Source organism: Sorex araneus, chromosome 5, assembly GCF_027595985.1.
Source record: "Sorex araneus isolate mSorAra2 chromosome 5, mSorAra2.pri, whole genome shotgun sequence".
NCBI lineage: Eukaryota > Metazoa > Chordata > Mammalia > Eulipotyphla > Soricidae > Sorex > Sorex araneus.
Genome location: NC_073306.1, coordinates 24775470 through 24797950, shown reverse-complemented (window position 1 = coordinate 24797950; position 22481 = coordinate 24775470). Strand labels below are relative to the sequence as shown.

Here is a 22481-nt window from a genome sequence, read left to right as displayed (position 1 = left end):
TCTGCTGACACTCAATGTGATTTCAGCAGCCACTACCCCAGTCCCTCCCCAAGGATAGTCTCTGCCCTGTGCCTTGGCCGCAGGGGGCTGGTACAGATGTGGAAGGTGTGGTAGTGCATGGGAATGTTAGCAGGATGCTGAGGTTCAGATACTCACCGTAGGTCACACAGCCAGTCAGTGGCAGATTCAAGGATTCAAAGTGGAAGACACTGAGGTCTCTCTGTGTATGGCCTTCCTCCCTCCAGGAACGTTTGTCTTTTTATTGTGTTTGTCTATTTATTGTGAGGCCACACCTGGCAGCAGTAATTCTGGGGATACTAAGGCTATATATATATATATATATATATATATATATATATATATATATACACACACAAACACACACACCTACCAAGCAGTGCTTGGGACTCTCCGGTTCCAGAGATTCAACTCAGAGTTTGCGTATACAAGGCATAAGCTCTACCATTAGAGCCACATTCCTGGCCCTTACATTTCAGGGTTTCTTTTTGCATTTTTGGGCCACACCTGAAAGTACTCAGGAGCTACTCCTGGGTTCAGTGTGCTGGGATGTGGGGGTTGATCCTGGAAATGCTTGAGGGAACCTGAGGTGCCAGGCCTGGAAGCCAGGGCTCCCACATACAAAGCATGCGCATTAGCCCCTTGAGCTGTTTCTTGAGCTTTCCTCTCTGAATTTTAGAAGGGATCAAATGAGGTAACACATGTGGTTAAGGTCACACAGACCATATATGCAATGCCTGTCTGAGTTACTCCTGGACTGAACTAATTCTAGCTGTCATCCAGGACTGAGCAAACAAGGAGCTGAGTGTGATCGGGAAGTGACCAATCACAAGTACGGTGCTGGAAATGATGAAGAACCCATTCTACCTCCAAATGGAAACACCAGTGCTTTCAGAAAATTTGCTAGTGCTCAGCAATCTCTTTAAGATCCATTTCACTGACCAGCTAACTCTGATCAGCAGATGAGCTTTATAGAATAGCAATTCTAATGTAATTGAGACTTAAATTCTGTTGTTACAAAGTAAAATTTGTAATAGCCTAACTTCTCTTCTTCTGCATTAAAAAGGAAAGATTCCAGGGCAAGAGACATAGTACAGTGGGTAGGGCACTTGCCTTGCTTGTGGCCAATTTGGGTTCAATCCCCGATATCACATATGGTCCCCCAAGACCTGCCAGTAGTGATCCCTGAATGCAGAGTCAGGAGTCAGGCCTGAGCACCGCCAGGTGCACTATCCCTCTCTTCCAAATAGGGATGGTCCCATAAGGGATGTTCTCATACAAGCATCAGACTTTGGATGCTTATTTCTCTGTGATCCATAAAACCAGTGGTGCTAGAGTATGTTGTCAACATACCAAACCAGAACCTCTTGAGCTGCACTCGTGAGAATCAGTGGCAAGTGGGCAGTACTTCCTCAAACCTTTAGACATGTGCTCCAGATGTACAACCTTTTGAAATAGGAGCACTGGAACAGGGCCCCAGGAGCTTCACCACAGAAAGTAGGGCCCAAGACACTGAGCAGATCTTCGGATGGACTCACTGTGTCGGCAGGCTGGGATGGAAAGCCCAGGAAGTCTAAAGGCAGGAGGAAGAATGGTAGACAACTGACCTGCTGTTTCTGTGGTGATAGCAAACCGCTTAGGGTTTCCTGTAAGCTGCTTTAACCATATGAAGTCACTGAATGCTGACCTGTGAGAAGGAGCATGAAGCATGAAGGAGCATGAAGGAGCTGCTCTCACTGCCAGCTCTGAAGCTCAGTACACTAGAACGTCTCATGTGTACAGTGATGATTCAGAGGCTTTCCCCAATAGAGAGGTGAATGGGCTAGTACCTCATGGGACTGAGCAAAGAGACCCACCTTCCAAGACAGATAAGGTTCAAAGAGGGTGTGGAAACATCAGACACATTCAAGTAGCATTTAATAACTTTTATGAAATTGGTTTCAGAGTGAAGTCTGCATTATTAGAATACAGAAGTGATACTAGAAGGGAACAACAGGATTTCAAACCCAAATTGGATGGGGCAAGTTAGACATGCAAGTAAACGCAGAGTTCCTTCCTGCACCCCACCAGCACCATTGCTGCTATTTGAGTTCAGCCTGAGTTCAGGGCTGTAGCTTCTCCATGGCAGCTACAGAACAAAGTTTACTGGCAGGTAAAGAGTAGAGCTGGTGCTGAGAGTACTGCAACATTGGGAATGACTGTCATGGGGGGACATGGGGTGAGGAAAGTAGGAGTAGAAAGGAAGTGTTCAGAGTGAATTCCATAGCATATCTCTTTTCTCTTTCAGCTGCCCTGCAGAAGCAGAGTTGGAGGAGGCAGGTGTAGCACTGTCTTTTGTCTGTTGAAATCACATCTCCTTTAAGTGTGTACAAGAAGGACCCTTGTTGAAGCATCAGAAAAAAGACACCATGAATTTGTCTGGGTAATGCCCATTTTCGGGCTGAGGGAAAATGGCCAGGCATGTTGCAGGCTTCGGAGAGTTCCTCAGCTTGGGCCGGGGAAAGAATCAAGCACACATTTACTTTTGGACAAGTATACTTTGCCCAAAGTGAGGGCGGAGAAAGAGGATGGCAGGTAAGGCACTTGCCTTGCAGTGGCCAATCCTGCTTTGATCTCCAGCACCGTGTACAGTTCCCCAAGCACCACCAGGATAACCCCCAAATCAAAACCAAAATGCCCAAGTCCAACCCCTTGGGTTAAAGACCATAGGTTATACAACAAAAGATATGGAGAAACATTTCAGGACTAAAAAGAGATCCCTGGGCCAGGAATGTGGCTCACTGGCAGAGCACATGTCCTGCAGGTATGAGGCCCAGGACTGTATGCCCTTGAGCACCCAGAGTGGCCAGGCTAGCCCTTCGATTCTGCTGGGGTGGGTCCCTCCAATTAACAACAACAATGTGAAGAATGAACAGTGCTTCCATGAACTAAACTCCGAACCCCAAACCATGGGTTAGTAAAAACCCACACTTACTAGATCAAAACCCAAATTATTCTACGTGGGTTCAGGCAACACATGCATTCTGAGCTGAGTGCTCACATTAATTTTTTTAAATATAGGAAGGAATCAAAATTTTCAGCCCTCTCATTTGAAACATAAGAAGAATGAAACACCGACTCAAGAGTCCAGGATGGGGTGGCTGATCAAATTTTTGTCACAAAGTGTTTCAAGCACCAAGTGACAAGATCACTTGCATGACAGGGGAGGGCAGGAGGGAGGAAGGGTGGGGGGGAGAGAGAGGGGGAGGCAGAGAGGGAGGGAGAGGGAGAGGAAGAGAGAGAGAGGGAGAGGGCTAAGGAGAGGGAGAGAGGGCAAGGGAGAGAGAGAGGGGGAGAAGGAGATAGGGAGTGGGAGAGGGAGAGAGTGGAGGAGAGAGAGAGAGAGAGAAAGGGGGGAGGGAGAGAGAGAGAGAAAGGGGGGAGGGAGAGCGAGAGTGAGAGAGAGAGAGAGAGAGAGAGAGAGAGAGAGAGAGAGAGAGAGAGAGAGAGAGAGCACAGGAGAGCAGTAACCACACCCTGACATGCCAGCACTGCCCACATGCATGTCCGCAGCCAGGCCTCACCCATTAATTATGGGCCCAAAAAGCGTCTGCTTTGGTCTCACATCTACCCGGTGCTTGGGAACACCTGCCCTCTCCTCACTGCAGTGGAACAGCAAACACCTCCTGGATGAAACCCGGACACCAAGAACAGCAGCAGTCAAATAAGACGCTGCGTCTATGTCGCCTCAATCCTTGACACCTTACAGCTTAGTAAAGAAGTCAGAAGGTAGCAACGAAATGATAGGCTTGTTCCTCCGTTTTATTCTCCATGCCAAAGAACCCCAACTGACTATCCCTTCCACCTCTTACGAGTAAGTGAAAATAAAAAGGCAGAGGTGTATGAACGCGGACTCAAAAGACAGTGAAATGTGGTGACACGGACAGACAGAATTCTCCGAGACACCACAGGGAGAAGGTGGGCGGGAGAGGCTCAGCCCTGTTCTGGGCTCGCTCACACGGAGCAGTGCGGTGGTGGCTGAATGAGGGGGACAGGAGGGAGAGAGGGGGTACAGGGTTGGGAACACATACTCGTGGAGGGGAAATTTTAAGTAGCTATGTTTATTATTACTTCTTCCCCCCCGAGCAATCTTGCAAGAGGCAAAAGTGTGACATCTGAACTCAGTGAGACGAGCGTGTAGGTGGGTTGGCCATGAGCCGTCCTCTTGACATAGGCCTCTGGCTTGTCAAGGAATGGCTGGTTCCACGCAGGGCCGTGTTTACTCTTTTGCTTCCAGGAAAAGGGTTTCTTGAGGGAACAACTTTACCTCCAATAACGATTTATTTGGGTCCAGCTGGGTTACCTAAAACGATAGAAAACATGCATTCAAACACTAGAAACAGACACCGTCTCCCCCACGCACACTGATTCTGAGCCTACTATCGGCTGGCACAAGCACTTCACATTTATTATATTATTTGAGCTTCAAAATAATCCAGTGAAGTAGGTGTTGTTATTCCCATTTTATAAGTGAGGAAACCAGGTCTCAGAGAGGTCAAGTCTCATAGTTTGGTGGAGGAAACTAGCATGTGACCTTGGGCTCCAGCTTGGAGATGGGGCCTCTTCCAGGGCAGGGGTCAGTCCCAAGTCTCTCGCTCAAGTCACCCTAGTCACACCCTCGAAGATTCTTGGAAGGGTGCCAGTTCCATGACTGCTGCAGCACTGAGCACCTCTGCTTGCTTAACTCCTGAGAGCAGGGAGGTCTTTTCTGCATGGTGGGAGAAGAACTATGCCTTGGGGCTGATCTCACCCAAATGAACCAGTGTAAGCACTGAAGGGCGACTGTGACCAGGGAGGTATGTCCTTGGCTGAGGAATGGCTCCTGCAGGCTCATAATCTCCTTTGAAAAGGGAGGTAGCAGGGCAAATATTTAGTTTGAAAAAACAAGCAAATGTCAAGTAACTTTGCATTTAAGAAATTAAAAAATTGTTATTTTACACTACAAATTTCGAGGAGAAGATAGACAATATGTGGGCTCAGCAGGGATATATGCTAATTACAGAGGGACCCTAAGTTAGGTTTTTAGGCTCCTCAGGCTGGAGGTAGAAAGCAATGGAACATGGAGGTTTTCTTTCCTTTTTTTTGCTTTTTGGGTCACACCTGGCGATGCACAGGGGTTACTCCTGGCTCTGCACTGAGAAATTACCCCTGGTGGTGCTCAGGGGACCATCTGGGATGCTGGGAATCAAACCCGGGTTGGCTGTGTGCAAGGCAAACACTCTACCTGCTGTGCTATTGCTCCAGCCCTGGAGCATGGAGGTTTTCTATGGTTACTTTTTTGTGCCAGTAATCAGACCCAGGGCCTCACATATGCGAGGCAGACGCTTTGCCACTCAGGTGCTCCATCCATAACTATTGAGGTTTTCTGAATCCAAGCATGAAAAACAAAACTTTCTTCTTCATTATCAAAGGGGTACACGAGTTTTAGAAATATAAATTAAGTAGAAAGGACAATGGATTTTGATACTACACAGATACTGTTTAAGTGACAGCTGTATGGACTAATAGGTTTGTGGATTGAGTTAGTATCAACCTTGAAAGACTTCTGTGGGGATCAAATAAAATGAAGATAAAATTAAAAAACACAGTTTCTGGTACAGAGCAGATTTCCACAATGGCCACGAGTGAGAGCAACTCCAAGGATAGCCTGATACACAGCCTGCAATTTGCTAACAGACACAGGAGGTGAGAGCAGCACCTGAGGCATTAATCTTATCCTCTGCTTAATGCATCACATCTAACCTGTCTCCTAACCAAGGGAGAGGGAGGCTCTGGGTGAATTGGGGGAGGGAGGGGGGGTCAGGTTGGGAGGGTGGGGGCAATGGGTAGGGGAGTGCAATGGGCAGACTGGTGAGCTAAAGAAGGAACACTATCTTCCACTGTATCCAGCTGGAAACCTGGTAAGCCCATGAGGGTCATTAAGACACATCCACCGCTACGATCCTCTGCTTAGAAGAACCTGAAGCAAAATCACTCTACTGGGATCTCATGGGTGCTGGGCAGATGGGCAGGCAAGGCAGTGGGGAGGGCCTAGCCTGCTGTCTGCTTCCAATACACTGGGGGGCAAGCTGCTGGCAAATGTTTACCCACTTCCCAATTAGCGTACAATACTGCACTGGCTTCTGTCAACAAACAGAGCTATGCTGCCTCTGCTTCCGACTAGTTGGCATTTTCTGCCCAGCTGCTTCCGCTATTGTTCTTAATTAACATGCCAGTGCTCTTCCGGCATCTTCTACTTTGTTATTTGTAGTTTGTAAATATGATGCTTTCTGGGAGAAACCAAAACCACCACAGTGCTCTATCTGGGCATCCTGGCAGGAAGATGCTAAGCAGCTAAAGGGAAGGGACGCTGGAGCCACAGGTCACACTGTCACAGCCTGAGTTGTCAGTAAGCAAGGTTAGAGGTTCAGAAGACAACTCATTTTTCCCCCCTGCATGAGAAAACTGCCCAAGAATAATGAAGTGAGCTGGAGAGCTAGTATAGTGGGTACAGTGCTTACAACCTGGATTTGATTGCTGGCACCCCACATAGTCCTCTGAGACTTCTGTCAGGAGTCTAGCATAGAGCCAGAAGCAAGCCCTGATCATAGTTAGGTGTGGCCCCAAAACCAAAACAAGAAAAAAGAGTTAAGTAATTTCCCCAGTCATTTCAGATGGGAGAACTAGAATGAGAAGGAGGGAGCTAAAATTCTTGATCACCTATTGCTTGCCACACACTCTCAGCTCTATTACTAAAAATGACCTTGAAGAAGGTACACAATCTGAGAGCCTGAGTGTTCCCATCTGTAAGACAGCAGTGTTTGCAATTTCTCTTGTATCGATTGCTGGGATGGTTAAACAGAATAAAGTTGGTGAACACCTGGTAGAGTGCCCAAGCTATTCATTGCTCAGTTTCTGGTAGTCACGATGATGAACACTGTCTTCAATAGGTTCTTGGAAACTGAGACAAAAGTAAAAACCATGTATAATTGTAGGATAACACTGGGTTCGTCCTTTTAGCCTTGCCACAGGAACTTTGTTTACCTTAAAGCAATGCCCTTTCTGTACGGACACAGGAAGACAGTTAATATTATGCTTTGTAACTTGGGAGCTGATTGATTCCAATAATATTTACTCCTGGGCATCTACTTTCTCAACTCAGTTGCCTTTAGTTCCTAACACCCCAAAAGCAGGGTCCCAAAGAGGGACGGAATGGACCCAGGGCAAGCTGTGAGCTACCCTGGCATCGAAATGGGCCAAGCCAAAGCACCACAATACTCAACTATAAGTTGGGAGCATGGTCATAGACAAATGCTGTTACAATCCAAAAGTAATGATGAGACTAGGACCCTGCTGGGGTTAGGAAGACTAACCTGACCTGAGGACTGTGGTTAAAAAAATACAGTAAGATGTCCTCAGGAAGAACCAGACTTTAAGTTTGATATATCACTTACTGTGCTCATACAGAATGACATTGCTAGAAATATTAGAAGTAAATTTACTATTTAAATTTACTATTTAAGTAGATTACTAGCTGAGGAAAGAAGAAAGTGACACACCCTGGATGGGATCCCACCCTTGGGCAGATCTCCTAGTAATCTGGAGTAATCTCCTTAGATGAGGTTTTGTTAATCTCTGTAGGAGATTACCCCTCTTACCCCTCTTTGTTGATTTGTTAATGTTCAACCCACCTTTGTGTCACCACCCTAAGTGATTGCTATATAAACTAAGATTGTAAGAGAAGCAGAGAGAAGACACAGAAGTAGGAAAGAAGACACAGAAAGGAGATAACACAGAAGCAGGGAGAAGACACATAAGGAGGAAGAAGACACAGAAACAGAGCACAAAGAGAGAGAGTCAGGGAGTCTTGGAAGAGACCAGAGGAAAAATGACAGAGAGAGAGGTCAGAAGAGACCAGAGGAGAGACTACAGAGACAGACAGAGATAGATAGATAGACAGAAGAGAGCGCAGCGGCACATACAGAAGCAGAGCACAAGGAGGAGCCATCTCGATCTGGTCAATACACGGTGGCTCAACAGCACCGAATGTGAGTGACGCGTGAGAGAGAGCGAGAGAGCACCGCCCTGAAAGCCTGAGAACAACACTTCTGTTGTTCACCCACTTCTTTTTTTTAAAAAAATTTTTTTTTTTTGGTTTTTGGGTCACACCTGGCGATGCACAGGGGACCATATGGGATGCTGGGATTTGAACCCGGGTTGGCCGCGTGCAAGGCAAATGCCCTACCCGCTATGCTATCACTCCAGCTCCTGTTCACCCACTTCTGTGCATGCACACATTTGTATTTTCTTTTACATATAATGAAATTGTTCCTCAAATAATGTCCTGTTCGTTAGTGGCCAGGATTTAACTTTTCTCTCATCAACATTACAACAAAATAATGTTAAATGAAACGCTATTTAAATACCTGACATAGTGAATGAAGCACTGTGTGAGTAGTGGCTGTGGTTGAGCTAACTTAAAACTAGAGCTCTTTCCCAGAAGCCTCTTTGAGCCCAGATCTGCATCAGGATGCCTGGTAGAAGTGCTTCCTTCTCCCTAACATGACAATGTCTGAACACCTGGAGATCTCTTTCTATAGCATAGGTGAGTCTGGGGCACCCACACAAGTTCCCCCCTGATAGTTATTCACACAGGAATTTCTAAATTCTGTTTGGCTTCCTTTCCCATTTGCCTGCACAGACAAAGACTATTGGGGACCTAGGAGGATAAACAACTTGGAATTTCTTTCTGGGAGGATAGTGACCACAGTATCCTGCAGTGCTCTGGACCCCATTTCTGAAGGATCTGAGTCCCCTGGAGAGATCTCTTGATATGGGGGAGCTACAAACCATTCCTGCAGAATTGGAGGTGTCTCCCTGATGGGAGGGTGCTGACACGTGAGGGTGGTATACCACTCTACTGGGGTAGGTGGGGGCCAAGTCTGCTCTCAATGAGTATCTGAAGAGCTGATCAGTTGGACAAGAGCAGATGTGGGTGTAAACATCAAAGTTGCAACTAACACTTTTATTTTCTTAAACTCCTTCCCTTGGATGTTGTTCTAATGATTGGGGGGTGACACACAAGCCTGGCTCTGGTGAGTACCAAGTACTAGCACATTTAGTTATGGTGCTTACTGAGTTTTGGACTTCTTTAGTTGTGCTTACAGATATGCTCATACATGGGCTTATCAGAGGCTGCAATTCCTGGCTTTAGCACTTAATTTAATTTTTTTAGTTGCAGTAGCAGCTACTACTTACTGAGCACCCACTACATAGCTGGAACCATGTTTCATACTTCAGTTAGTTCTCAAATCAACCAAGTGAATGGGTATTATTATTATTGTCACTTTTCAGTAGAAAAGTAACACTTGGCCAAGATAACACTACAGGTGTATCTTGGCTAAAGTTGCAAGCAGAATAAGATTTCACATTCTAATGTGTCTGATTTTAAAGTACACGGCAACCAGAGCTGCAGTGGGGAAATGGAGAATGAGTGTACTTTCTACTGAATATCCTCTGAAGCAGAAGCTTGTTTTAGGATAATGATAACGATAGCTAACATTTACTGAGTATTTATTTTGTACTAAGCGTATTCCAATCACTTTACATTTATGTAATATTTAAATTTCATAATAACCGTCTGAGGAGGGTTATCTGGATTAGGAACAACTATTCTCATTTTACAGATTAGGAAACAGAATCATGGAACAGATTAAGCAACTAGTCCAGATCTCAAAGCTCTTAAGGGCAGAGCTAGGACATTAACCAAAGGCAATCTAGCCTTGGTATCCATGTTTCACTACTACTCTAAGAGAAGTAAGTGATGCTAAAAGTGAACACACACACACACACAAATTTTGGATGAAATGACTTGGAGTGTGTTTCTAACCAAGAAAATAAGACCCAGGATATAAGATCTTCACTTTAAGAATGGCAAAAGGTCAAAGGGTCAGGAAAAAAAATCCTGAAATGTTTATAAAATACGAATACAAAAACCCAATCTGAGCTTGTGTTCTGCCATTTACTTGGGACTTTACTGAATTATTGACTCTCTATATCAACAGAGAAGCTACCCTTTGGGACTCCTTGAAGAGGGGGGTTGTATTTCCAGTTAAGAGGTATGGCCTGACTTTGTCTATGTTGGAAAAGGAAAGTCAACTCTCTTGACGTTTTATTCATTATACTTAGGAAATGGGAATGGATCTACAATGTTCGTATTAAGTTAATATTTTAGCATTTTGTAAATGCTAAGAAAAAATGTTTACATTAGTAAAAATAGGACATGTTAGGTACCGAAGAGAGCTATTTGCCTTTAGATCAATTTTCTCTGCGGTATGAACTTTCATGCACATGTGATTTCTATTATTTTTCTGGGTGTAAATTCCTTTTCTTAAGTATAACATTGCTATAAAGAGAAATGTAAATCAATGTAAATGTAAATCAGGTTCTCAGCATAGGTGACAGTGAGTTCTAGAGGTGAGGAGGGGAAAGCTTTCTCATGGCCAAACCATATTTCACAAACAGGCAGTTTTGAGGCTTAGGGAGGTCAACTGACTTGACCCAGCTTATATGGTTGATTAGGGCCAGAGGTATATTCTTACCTTTGGACTTTTGGCATCCCCCCCCCCAAAAAAAAAACCACTTGAATATAGCCTCTATGGAAGCAATATGAAGATCTTTCTAAAAAGAAAAAAAAAAGGTACAGAACTCCCATATGAGCCAATGACACTACTTCTTGGCATCTATCCTCAAAACACAAAAACATTAATTCAAAAGGATAAATGCATACCTATGTTCATCACAGTCCTTAGTACAATAGTTAAATACATGAAAACAGGGGCTGGAGCATTGATACAGTGGGTAGGGCATTTGCCTTTCATGTGACTGACAGACCTATCCCAGCATCCCATATCGGTCCACTTAGTACTACCAGGAGTAAGTAAATCCTGAATGTAGAGCCAGGAGTAACCCCTGAGCACTGCTGGATGTGGTCCCAAAACAAAAACAAAGCAAAACAAAAATAAAAACAAAAGACATGTGAACAACCCAAACGTCCATCTATAGATCTATCAAGAAGTTGCAGTATATAGACACAACAGAATACTATGCAGTTTCAAGAAAGAACAAAATAATGCTATTTGGTGCAACATGGATAGGTCTAGAAGATATCATAGTGAGTGAAGTAAGTCAGAAGGAAAGGGATAAATACAGAATGATCTCTCTCTTATGGGGGACTTAAAGATAAACCACTGTTGTCAGTATTGTACATAACAGAACCTCAATCAATAAAAAACAACTGAGCACAGTATTACTAGATTGGGAGTTACTTGAGGACAGGAGCTAAGTAATACAATAAGTAATAGTAATATGTAAATAGTACTCTATAGCTTTGAAGATATTTACTACAAACATTAACTCACATTGATATAGGGTAGGGAGCATTTTTAGTACCTTTTATTTTATTTAATTTTGCTAAGGTAATGATTTCATTTTGAGAATGAATAAGGGAAAGATGATTTAGCATTTTCACATTTTGAAAAGTGTTAGCTTCAACAATGGTGCCGAAACAACTACTTCCATTTCTAAAAAAAATTACATGCAAAGCGTAGAAAGGTCACAAAAATGAACTTAAAATGAGTCACAATTAAATGTAAAATACAAAACTACAAACTTCCTAGATTAAATAACATGATATCTAAAAGAAAACCTAGATGAAATTGGGTATGATGGTGACTTTTTTTTTTTTAGCTTTTTGGGTCACACCAGGCAATGCACAGGGGTTACTCCTGGCTCTGCACTCAGGAATTACTCCTGGCAGTGCTCAGGGGACCATATGGGATGCTGGGGATTGAACCCAGGTTGGCCGCATACAAGGCAAATGCCCTACCCACTGTGCTATCGCTCCAGCCCCCCGAGCTCTCTCTTGAGCGTGTTATTTTCACTATTCTCTCTCCCACTTATCCCTTCCTCCCTCCTTCCGAAAACTCTGAATAAAATCTATTTACTTAAAAAAAAAATCAGAAGACTGTCTACACCAAACACTGTGAGTATGAGAAGCAGGTAGGAACTCTTATTGTGGGAGTACAAAATGGCAAAGCTACTTTGGAAAACAATTTGGAAGTTTCTTATAAAACTAGTATTCCTTGGTATTCTTGTAGAAAAACCAAAACTTCCATTCACATAAAACCTTCATTTTACCTTTATGCCTAAACACCAGCACTTGGAAGGATCAAAGTAGGTAAATGGATAAATAAATTGTAATATGTCTACACCAGTGGTTTTCAACCACAGGTCCATAATCTGGTGCTGTTTCTACTTTGGTCCGCTTCCAACACTGTCTTCTTCCTGTCCCCTCCCCAGCCCCAGAATATCGTGGGGGCCCACAGTGGACTGTATGGCCCCAAGCTGAGAAATGCTGATTTAGACAATGAAATGATAGTACTAAAATGAAATAGTATTAAGCCATCTTGGAAAGACATGGAGAAACATTAAATACTTATTACTAAGTGAAGGAAAATAGTCTGAGGAGGCTACACACTATATGATTTCAACTATATAACTTTTTGATGAAGGTCAAACTACAAAAACAGTAAACAGATCAAACTATAGAAATAGTAAACAGATCGCTGAGAGTGTGATGTCATGGTGGTGGTACTGTAACACACACAGTCATACAAGTGGAAATTGGTGGAGTTCATATCTGAACACAGATCTTACCATCTATAATCCTAAGCAGCACAGGGCTGCATAAGTTAAGTTTCCAGAAGACAGTAAAGCTAACTATATCTGTTTGCACTGGCTTTGATTTTGGGAAGAAAATTAAATACTGTTGGTCTGCTAAGTAACCGATTCTGCTAGTCACACTTAGAAAAATATCATGTTTATAGTTACTGATACCAAACAAGTTACTATTTGGCCTTTTATAAACATTAGGCATGATACTAGTTGTTCTATATATTATCTATTATTCACAACAATCCTATAAATACTCCTGTTATTACTATGTATAGATGAAATCTGAGATAAGAAATGATTGGAGGACTTTCCCTGGCTTCCAGAGCTAGGATAGTCAAGGCCAGAACTGATGGAGTTTTGTGAGTATCCAGTCTGTATCTGATGTGCTGGCCTTCATGGCCTCATTCCCACAGGTCCTGCTTCTAAACAGGGAACAGTTATATGACTAACTAGCTTACTCCTAGGCACAAGGCAAGCAGACACTATGCAGCGATATCATTGCTCAAGTCCTTGTCTGGTGTTAGCTTTGTTGTTCCCAAGGAGCAGAAGCTATTTTTTGTTACTGCCAACTTGGTCCTAACATCTAATTGTCCATTTTCGTTAAACACCTTTTGACAAACTGAGAATCCCTAAACAGGGAAATCACCCTCACAGAGTATCAGAGGGAGAATTTAAGGGTGGATCTGCTGGTCATGTGCTGATCAGGGTGTGGAAAAGCTTTGGCAACTGCAATCTTTTGCAGAAGAAGTCTTTTTAATAAAAGAGAGGGCTATCCTTTATCATCAACAACCACAGCCAGTTGCAGTTCCTTGAAATTTGTCTACATTGGCTGCAAATAATAAAGTAAATCTAAAACAAACCTCTAATGGAAAGGGCCTATGGTGGGAATACTCTAGGATTTATTTCCATATCATCCATTTATTTCCAAACTCCATTCCTGTAGTTTCTGGACCAATCCCTCTTGTTGGAGCACAGGAAAGTAGTGGCACTGGGTAGAGGGTTTCCAAAAACAGTAATAGAATCTCCTCTCCCTCCTCCGCCCCTCCCCCCTGCCATTATTAACTTGCAGAAGAATGGGTTTCTGGGTGGGCTTCTATGGCTACAAAACATAAGGTATCTATAGAGTATTTCCTTTCCTTGGCTTTTTTTTTAAATGAATAATAAAAGAAAAGTTAATGGAAGAAGAAAAGGAGAGAGAAGACGTAGGTGACAAAGGGAAAAAATTTGAATCTTTCTTTGTTTTTGTTTTGGGGCCACACCTGGTGATGCTGACTGGTAGTACTAGAGGAACTACGGGATGCCGGGAATTGAACCCAGGTTGACCATGTGCAAGGCAAGTGTCCTACCCTCTGTATTATCTTTCTTCCCATCCTTAGAAATAGTATCTTGTAAGCTGCTATATTCATTATTTATTTTATTAAATAATAATGATGTAATAATAAACACTGGGAGCTTACAAGGTGCTAACTGTGCTAAGTGCTTTTTAAGCACTACACAACCCTGTGAAGGAGATGAAAAAATTTTTTTTCTTAAAAAAGAAATGGGGAAGCTATGAGGTGGCTCAGTTGTAGAACATACACTTTGCATGTGTGAGAATTGGGCTCAATCATGGCACCACAATTATTAACAACGATGAATAAAACCCAAGGGCACGGCACTGTACCACGACCAACTGTGCACACAGTCCCTAGCAAGCCCAAAACTAAAGTGTGTAATTCCTGGTGCCAGTCACTACAGTAACAACAAAGAGGAGGGGAGGAGGAAAATTTATGTGTGTGTGTATATGTATATTCATAGAGATAATATAATTTGCCTAAAATGTCACAGGCAGGAAATGGCACAGCAAAAATGTAAAAAACAGGTTTGGGGCTGGAGAGATACTATAGTAGGTAAGATACTTTCTCTACATGGGGTCCAGCTGCATTCAATCCCTGACACCCCTTAACATCCCCAAAACACCGTGAGGAATGATCTCTGAATGCAGAACCAGGAATAAGCCCTGAGTACTGGCGGGTATGGCTAAAAAACAAGCAAACAAACAATCAAAAGACAGGTTTGGTGTAAAGTCTATACTCTTAGCTAAGTCATATTAGACAATTCTGTTATTACAGTTACTCACTAGACTATTTATTCAAAGTCTTGGATGACTGTCTCATCCATGTAATAGAAGCATGTGTTTCTCTGTAAAGTATATTATCTCAGGCATTTGGATAAATTTCACCCAATTTAGTCCCTGAGTTTCCTCAGACCAAGCAATTTGTTAAAAGTTGAAGGGGATTGTAGAGGTCAGCTTGTATCAGTTAGACAGAAAAATCCAATGAGTGTAAAGAACTTATCCAAAGTTATTTGGTATTCACAGCAGATCTAAGCCCAAAGGGATTCTTCACTCCCAGTGTGCACATTTAGATGAGTTGCTAAATGAAGCTTCAACACTCAAGTGTTACTAATGTCAAAATGCCCTCAAACTTGGGGCACTGTTACCTAAACACTAAACAAAAACTGTGATCCTCTTCTTGTACCGGTATTCCTGATGGTGATTGGTTCCTACTAAATAACAATGTTAGGTCTAGAAGGGCTCAACTGTCTTATTAGGTTTGGCTTAAACTTCTGGAAACTTTTATCCGTGGCTTCAGAATGTAGGGAGTGGGGTGCTAGAGAGGCTACTTAGGCAAAGTGGCTGGGGAGAAGTAAGCATTTTGAATGCATCTGAATACTCCAGCAGGGTCATGAGAGCTGGTGCGTGCGTAACTCTGCACGCAAACACTACTCAAGAGCTGGAGCTTTGAACAGGAGTTAAAAGAGTTGAGTCCCTAACGATATACAAAAGACTTGCCGGTGTGATTTATTCTGATGTATTTACTTATCCAATTACCAAAACAGCAGGAGATCATTAAATTTCCTAGTTACCAGATGCAGCACGTTCAATATCTTAAATGTTACCAAGGCTCTCTCTGAGCTATTTTGATATTACATTTCATCTGCCCCAATGCGTATGAAACGGAATGGCAAGAATCATGAACAGAGCAGGTGTTTTCTTTGAAGGTTGGTCCAGTAGATGCCTGTACAATACCAAGCTTATACCAAACTCATGGATTTAAGGAAACATACTACAATGAGGAACACAAGAGGGAAGATGCTAAGGAAGCTGGAATCCAAGGTGGTTGGTGATGGCATTTTACCATATGGACTTTTTTTACAAACTCTTTTCCTCTCAGTTTGGTCCTCACATACACAGGTTAGGGCTGAGAGAAAATGAGGAAAGAAGAGAACAAGGGCCCTGTGGGAGACTGCAAATCTGCTACCCCACCCGAGTCTACTGCTTCTGACTACATCCACGGGATCTTGGACTAACTTTACTCAGTGTCCATGCACGTTAAACAGGATGTTGATATCTGATGCCCCGCAAACCGAATAACCAGAGCTAGTCTTCCGTTGTGCTTTACACAAACAAGAAAAAGCAACTTAAGAAGAAAAACATATCTGAATTGTCCAGAATCGAGAAAGAACCAAACTGATCCTGTTAATCAAAACTTGCTGAGTGTCAAACCAGAAAGTGTGTGCCATAGACCACCAAAAAATACAGAGCAAGCATTCCTTAAAAACATTCTAAGACTTAAGTGGCAAAACAGATGAGTATTCTAGTTTTCTTTAGAAAAAAATTGAATAAATGAAAACCGGACCTAAACTTTTCACAGAGGTAGTAGTGACTTGACCCTAAGATTCTTTACTACTCTCATCTCTAAATACTATCCCACATCAACCGTGTGCCCTATCCAATTAAGAGCAGACTGCTATTTCCCAAAGATCGCTTATGCTTTTTGTCCCTGAACCTTTGCGTACACTATTTCCTCTACTGGACTATGCTTCCTTCCTAATTCCACCTGTTGAAAACATACACTTCAAGGCTCAGTTCAAGAATTATTTCTTCCATGGGACTAGGCCTAAGTGATAGAGTCTAAATTAGTCTAGACTCTTTTTAATTCAAATGTAGACACTGGCAATGCCAACCTTGTCTTTTGCTAGAGTAGGCAACTGCTTTCTAGGGAATCTATCTGAAAGGATCAGCTCAAGTGGTAGAGCCCCGGATTCAAGCCCTGCACCACATTCCCCACTCCCCTGCCTAGCACCACTGGGAGAGGCTCCAGACCTCCTCACTCAGTGCTGGTGGGAGTGGTCCCCCAAACCAAAAAAGAACAAAAGCCTCCAAATTTAAAGGATCAGCTAGAGTCTATATCAAACCCTATTTGTTACGCCTCTCATTTTATGTTTTTGACAACTGTTTATGCATCTGTCTTTCCTGTAAGGTTGATTCTGCAGGCAAGTCTCAATGCACATCTATTCCCAGGGCCTAGAATACTGCTGGAAAGTATGTGAATTTAATAAATGTTTGCTGACAGAATGACCTACTGAAGGAGTGTGGGGAAATTCTTCACTTCTCCAGAGAGCCTCCACCATCAAAGGGGAGTCAGGAGGGGCTGTATCCCCAGACCCTAGACCTATAGCATCTGCTGCCAGGAGGAGATTACCCCAGCAGTCCCCCAACTCTGGCGTGGCTTTAGTTGTGTGGCACAGACAGACATGGGTAATGACAGTAATTTGCATCAGTTGCCTTTCCCCCTGCCTATTTAAACTGCTGTTGGAATGGACTAATTGGAAGGACTTTAAAAAACTGTCACTGTCATCCCGTTGCTCATCGATTTGTTCGAGCGGGCACCAGTAACGTCTCTCATTGAGAGATTTATTGTTACTGTTTTTGGCATATCCAATACGCCACAGGTAGCTTGCCAGGCTCTGCCGCACAGGCTAGATACTCTCGGTAGCTTGCTGGGCTCTCGAGAGGGGCGGAGGAATCAAACTCGGGTAGGCCGTATGAAAAGCAAATGCCCAACCCCTGTGCTATCGCTCCAGCCCTTAAAAAACATAATACTCTAAATACAGAAAACTGTTCTGAATTATTAAGCAACATTTTCAATGCAGCTGAATAACCTGAAGTGACTTAACTGCCACCTGATCCTAAGCTCTGGCTCAGATAAATAAATGTGAAATATTGTCAAATCCTCAGCTTATAGGTGCCTCCAGCGACAGTAAATAAAAAGCTTAAGTCTTCATAAACTGTCTGGATAAAGACATTTTCACATGAAAAGAAGAGTGAGAGGAGACAATTTTAAGTGAAGGCAGTAGGATGAGGGAAGTCAATAGTCTGTGCTGGTTTTCAGGACAGATCCATCAATGGGGCAGGTATCATCTATGTTCACGTCACTGAATCATAAAATCATACTATCAGAGCTAAAAGAAGATGAAGAAATTGTTTTATGCTCTTCTTATTTCAGATGAGAAAAATAAGACCCAGAGAAGTGATGTATCTCCCTCAAAGCTACAAGAAATGGCTGGAAGAATAAAAATTCTGCCCCTGTATGACTAACTTTTAGCAGTGTCCCTCCCACTATACCATACTCTTCTGGAATGTCCTGCTATAGAAGGCCAAGTGACAGACAGGCAGACAAAATAACTGGCTGTTAAAAAACACCAGAAGTTTTAACCACAGATGACTTCTGGTGCCTTCCGCTACAGTACGTACAAAGCTTAAGTCTCCTTAAACTGTCTTAGAGACATTCTCAAATAAAAAAAAAGTAGTGAAAAGACAATATTAAATAAAGGCATCAGGATGAGGGAATTCCAGGGAGTCTGTGAATTCACCTTCAGAGTTCTACTTGCATGGCAGGGAGTGGGGTGTGGGGTGAAAGGAGAGACAGGGAAGGAATAAATGAGGATGAATGTTACTATGAAAGTGGCCCCTCTCTTGCCTATCCTCAAGTCAGGAGTATGCTGCCTGTGTGTCTGTCAGAGTAAAAACAGGAAAACCCAAACCAAGCAATAAAAGCGGGTGCATGAATGGATAGGAATACAGATTTCTTTCTTTTTTACTTTTTTTTTTTAGGGGGGTTATCCAGCCTCACCTGGCAATTCTCTGGGGCTACTGATTTTGTGTTCATTGGTCACTCTTGGTAGTGGATGGGGACCATATTGAACTGCCAGCACTGAACTGGGGAGAGTCGCATTCAAGGCAAGCACGTGAACCCCTGTACTATCCCTCTGGCCCTGTAATCATCTCACTGATTTACCAAATAAGTATTTCCTGAGTGTTTATTAAAATTGCTAGAACACAACAGTGCACCAGGAACTGTCTCTCACTTTCAGTAGGTAGAGTATAGGGCTGGACTTAGACAAGAAATTGGCCCAATATGAAAACTGATCAGCATCACTGATTATCAAATAAATGCAAATTAAAAAAACAATGAGATATCATCTCACATAGGTGAAAACAACCTTATATCAGTACCAGAAAAAAACATAATGGTGAGGATATGGAGAAAAAGGAATGCTCATTCACTGTTAGTGGGACTGTAAACTGGTTCAGCCTCTATGGATAACGGGACGGAAATTTTACAAAAAGTTAAAAACAGAACTACCATATGATATAGCAATTCCACTCCTATCTACCTATCCAAAGGATACAAAAACACTAAATCAAAAAACATATGTACACATGTTCAGTTAGTGCTATTTATAATAACTAAGATTCAGAACGCAGAATCTCTGTCCCCGCACCAGGCTGTCTTCACTAGGGCACCTTGGAGGGGGATGGATTGAGTTTCCCTCCCTGCCCCAAGCAGAGCCCCAGCAGCCAAAAATCTCCAGAACCCAGCCACAACCATGCTCAAGGCCACTCTCCACGTGCTCCGACGAGCCTCACCCATGAAGACACCGACAGAGGAACCCAGGTATGCGGGACCCATGGCTGAGATCTCCAAGCCTGCTCAGATCAGGACTGGGCCTCCTCCACCCAGGTCCCCCATTTTCAATAGCCACACCCAAACTGTCCCCGGTGCCATGTAATCTCATCAAGTGCCAAGATCCAGAGATTATAAAACAAAACTCCTGGAAGACAGTGATGCAGAATCTCGTACGGCAGAGCCTGGCAAGCTACCCAGGGTGTATTCAATATGCCCAAAACAGTAACAATAATGGCCCTCATTCCCCTGACCCTGTACGTGACAGGGATGAAAGAGATGTTACTGGCACCTGCTCGAGCAAATCGATGAGCAATGGGAAGACAGTGATCAGTGAGTGATAAGATTCAGAAACAGCACTAGTGCCCAATTACTGATGTGTAGATAAAATATGGTACATAGACACAACAACTACTATCTACTCAGGTACAAGAAAAGATGAAACCTGCCTTTAGCTATAATATGTATGGGATTGGAGGGTGTGAAAGTACTAGATTATCTCACTCAGAGTAAATAAAGAAACAAAATAAGGGAAAAGACAGTATCAAGTGAAAACAAATCCTGATGGCAAAACTGAGGTGACTAGGTATGAGAGGGGGATAAGTAGAAGGAAAGGTGTTATGGAGAGTGATGGAGGAATATTGCCACTTTGGTGATAGTGGTATTGTAAAAGTGTAGTCTTAAAACAAACATTTACACTTCTATAAAAATCCAAAAACATAACCCAAACCTTTCTTTAGGGAACTGTCTTCTATAAAAGAAAGAAAGAAAAAAAGAAGAAACTGGTCCACTGCAATTTGGAAAAGGAAGTGGTTATGCTAGGGAAGAAGGCAGTGAGTAGGCATATGCCCAACTCAGTCCAAAAGTGTCAGCTGGCTCCACATTTCTCTTTCCTCCTACTCTTAATCGAATATACCCAAATTTCCTTAATCAAATGAACTATTTTACTGACTTATGCTTTCATATAGAATAAATCAGTATTAGTTGCTTACTATGAGCCAGGCATGACACTAGGAAACACTCAGATGAATTAGACATAATTCCAATTAATTTTTGATTTGATGTGTACAATTCTTTTTGTGTTTAAAAAAAGATTTATTTCACACCTTCATTTTGTGACTAAATTTGGGGCTTTTGGTGTCTTGTTTGCCTAAGGTATTAAATTTCTTTCCTTCTCTGCATCTTGGTGTTTTCATCTATAAAATAAGGATCCTGGGGCTGAGGAGACTGCTCAAAGAGCTGGAGCATGTGCTTTGAATGTGGAGACTCCCCAGATTTGACCCCTGGCATCCCATGGTCCTGAAAGCAATGCCAGGAGTGACCCTCGAGCACTGAGCTTTGTGAAAAGCAAAACAAAATGCCTTTTCTAGTTCTCAGAATCTAAAATTCAAGGCCTATCTTACATAAAACCAACTAAACGAAGGAAAGAGAAGAAAATCTGGAAATGTAAAAATAAATCTTCAGGTGTGGGATTCAGCAGAGAAAATAATCCTGAAGTGTTGAGGTCCTAGTTGTAGACGAAGAGCATGGTGTGGTCAGGGTGACGTTGGCTAGAGCTGAAACTGGCTCTGGCAAATCAGTAAGGCCCAGGGGGATTTGGCATGTTGATGCATGTGCTAATGCACCCTGGAACTCCAGCACTGGCTTTGAAAATTACAAGGAGTGTCTAGAAAAGGTTAATCTGTGCATATACACGTTTGCAGTTGTTTGTATTTACAATGGGGTTATTATACAGACTTTAAGTGAGCAAAGCGTGTCTGCAGAAGCACCTGGAATACTGAGCACAGAACTAATGATTTTTTATTTATGGTTGGATGGAATCAGATTATATTGTATATACAGCCTTCAAATTTTTATTTGATTTCTGATATAGTGATTATGAATGACAGTGTGTTCATAAACATCTTATAAAACTAAATTCTGGGTAAAGCAAGCAATTTTGGAATGATTTATACACATCAGCATACCAATACCATGACTAGTAATGGTCACTTCATTTTATGTGCCATGACATTAATTGTTCAATAATAAGAAAGTAAAGATCTCTAAGCTTCTGTGTCCTCATCTATAAAATGGGGTTATAGTTATCTTCATATAATTAATACATTCAGTTATGCATAGAGTAAGTACAAATGACCTTTTTTTTGGGTTGGGGGGCATATCCAGCAGTGCTCTGGGGTTACCTTTGGTGCAATGCTTAGGGGCCATACCCAGTGGTGCTTGGGCAACCATGTGGGATCAGAGATCTAATCTGGGGCTCCCACATGCAAAGCTTATGCTCCAGACCTTTGTGGTATCTCCCTAGCTTGCAAGCATGAGTGTTTTTATTCACTGTCATCACTCTCTAAGGCTCCAAGTCCTTTGTAAGTAAGTTAGAAAGGAGTGAAAACAGATTTTATTAAGGCTCTATATTCTACAGAGCTTCCAGGAATTGGCTGTAAATCACCTCAATTTCCTGTGTATGTATTTCCTTTCATCTAGTCAGGGACATACAATGATGGGTTTTCTTATATAATACCACTGGTTCTCTTTAAAGCTTAGCAGGCCCCTTTCCTCTCTTTGCCACCAACTTTGTGATAGTATTTTAGTATGTGCTGAGCATTCACAACATGCTTGTATTTTATTTACAGTATTGTTTAATTTCATTTTTGCAATAGCCCTGTGAAATAAATACTACCATTATGCTTATTTTATAGATGAGAAAACTAAGCAACATAGAAACCAAGGGAGGAAATAGAAGAGTTATGATTCAGTCTGAGATTCCAGATCCAAATCATTTAACTGTTATCTGTACTATCGTTCTATTAGTCATCTCCATCAAAACTGTTCCAATTACTGTTGGGGCATTTATAGGTGCTGAGTCAGTTTTGGGGTTTAAATCTCTTTATCCTCTGTTGGAAAGTGCCACATAGACTTTCT

The 22481-nt window shown here is 42.5% G+C and overlaps 1 protein-coding gene across 1 annotated transcript in view; it reads right to left on the bottom strand.

Moving 5' to 3' along the window:
* Positions 1–3801: 3801 nt before the first annotated feature.
* FAF1 (Fas associated factor 1) overlaps positions 3802–22481 on the bottom strand; it is a 373466-nt gene continuing 354786 nt past the window's right edge. The window contains exon 19 of the mRNA XM_055139161.1: positions 3802–4360. Coding sequence (XP_054995136.1) covers positions 4277–4360 — 84 coding nt within the window. The 3' untranslated portion in view covers positions 3802–4276. The remainder of the gene's footprint in view (positions 4361–22481) is intronic.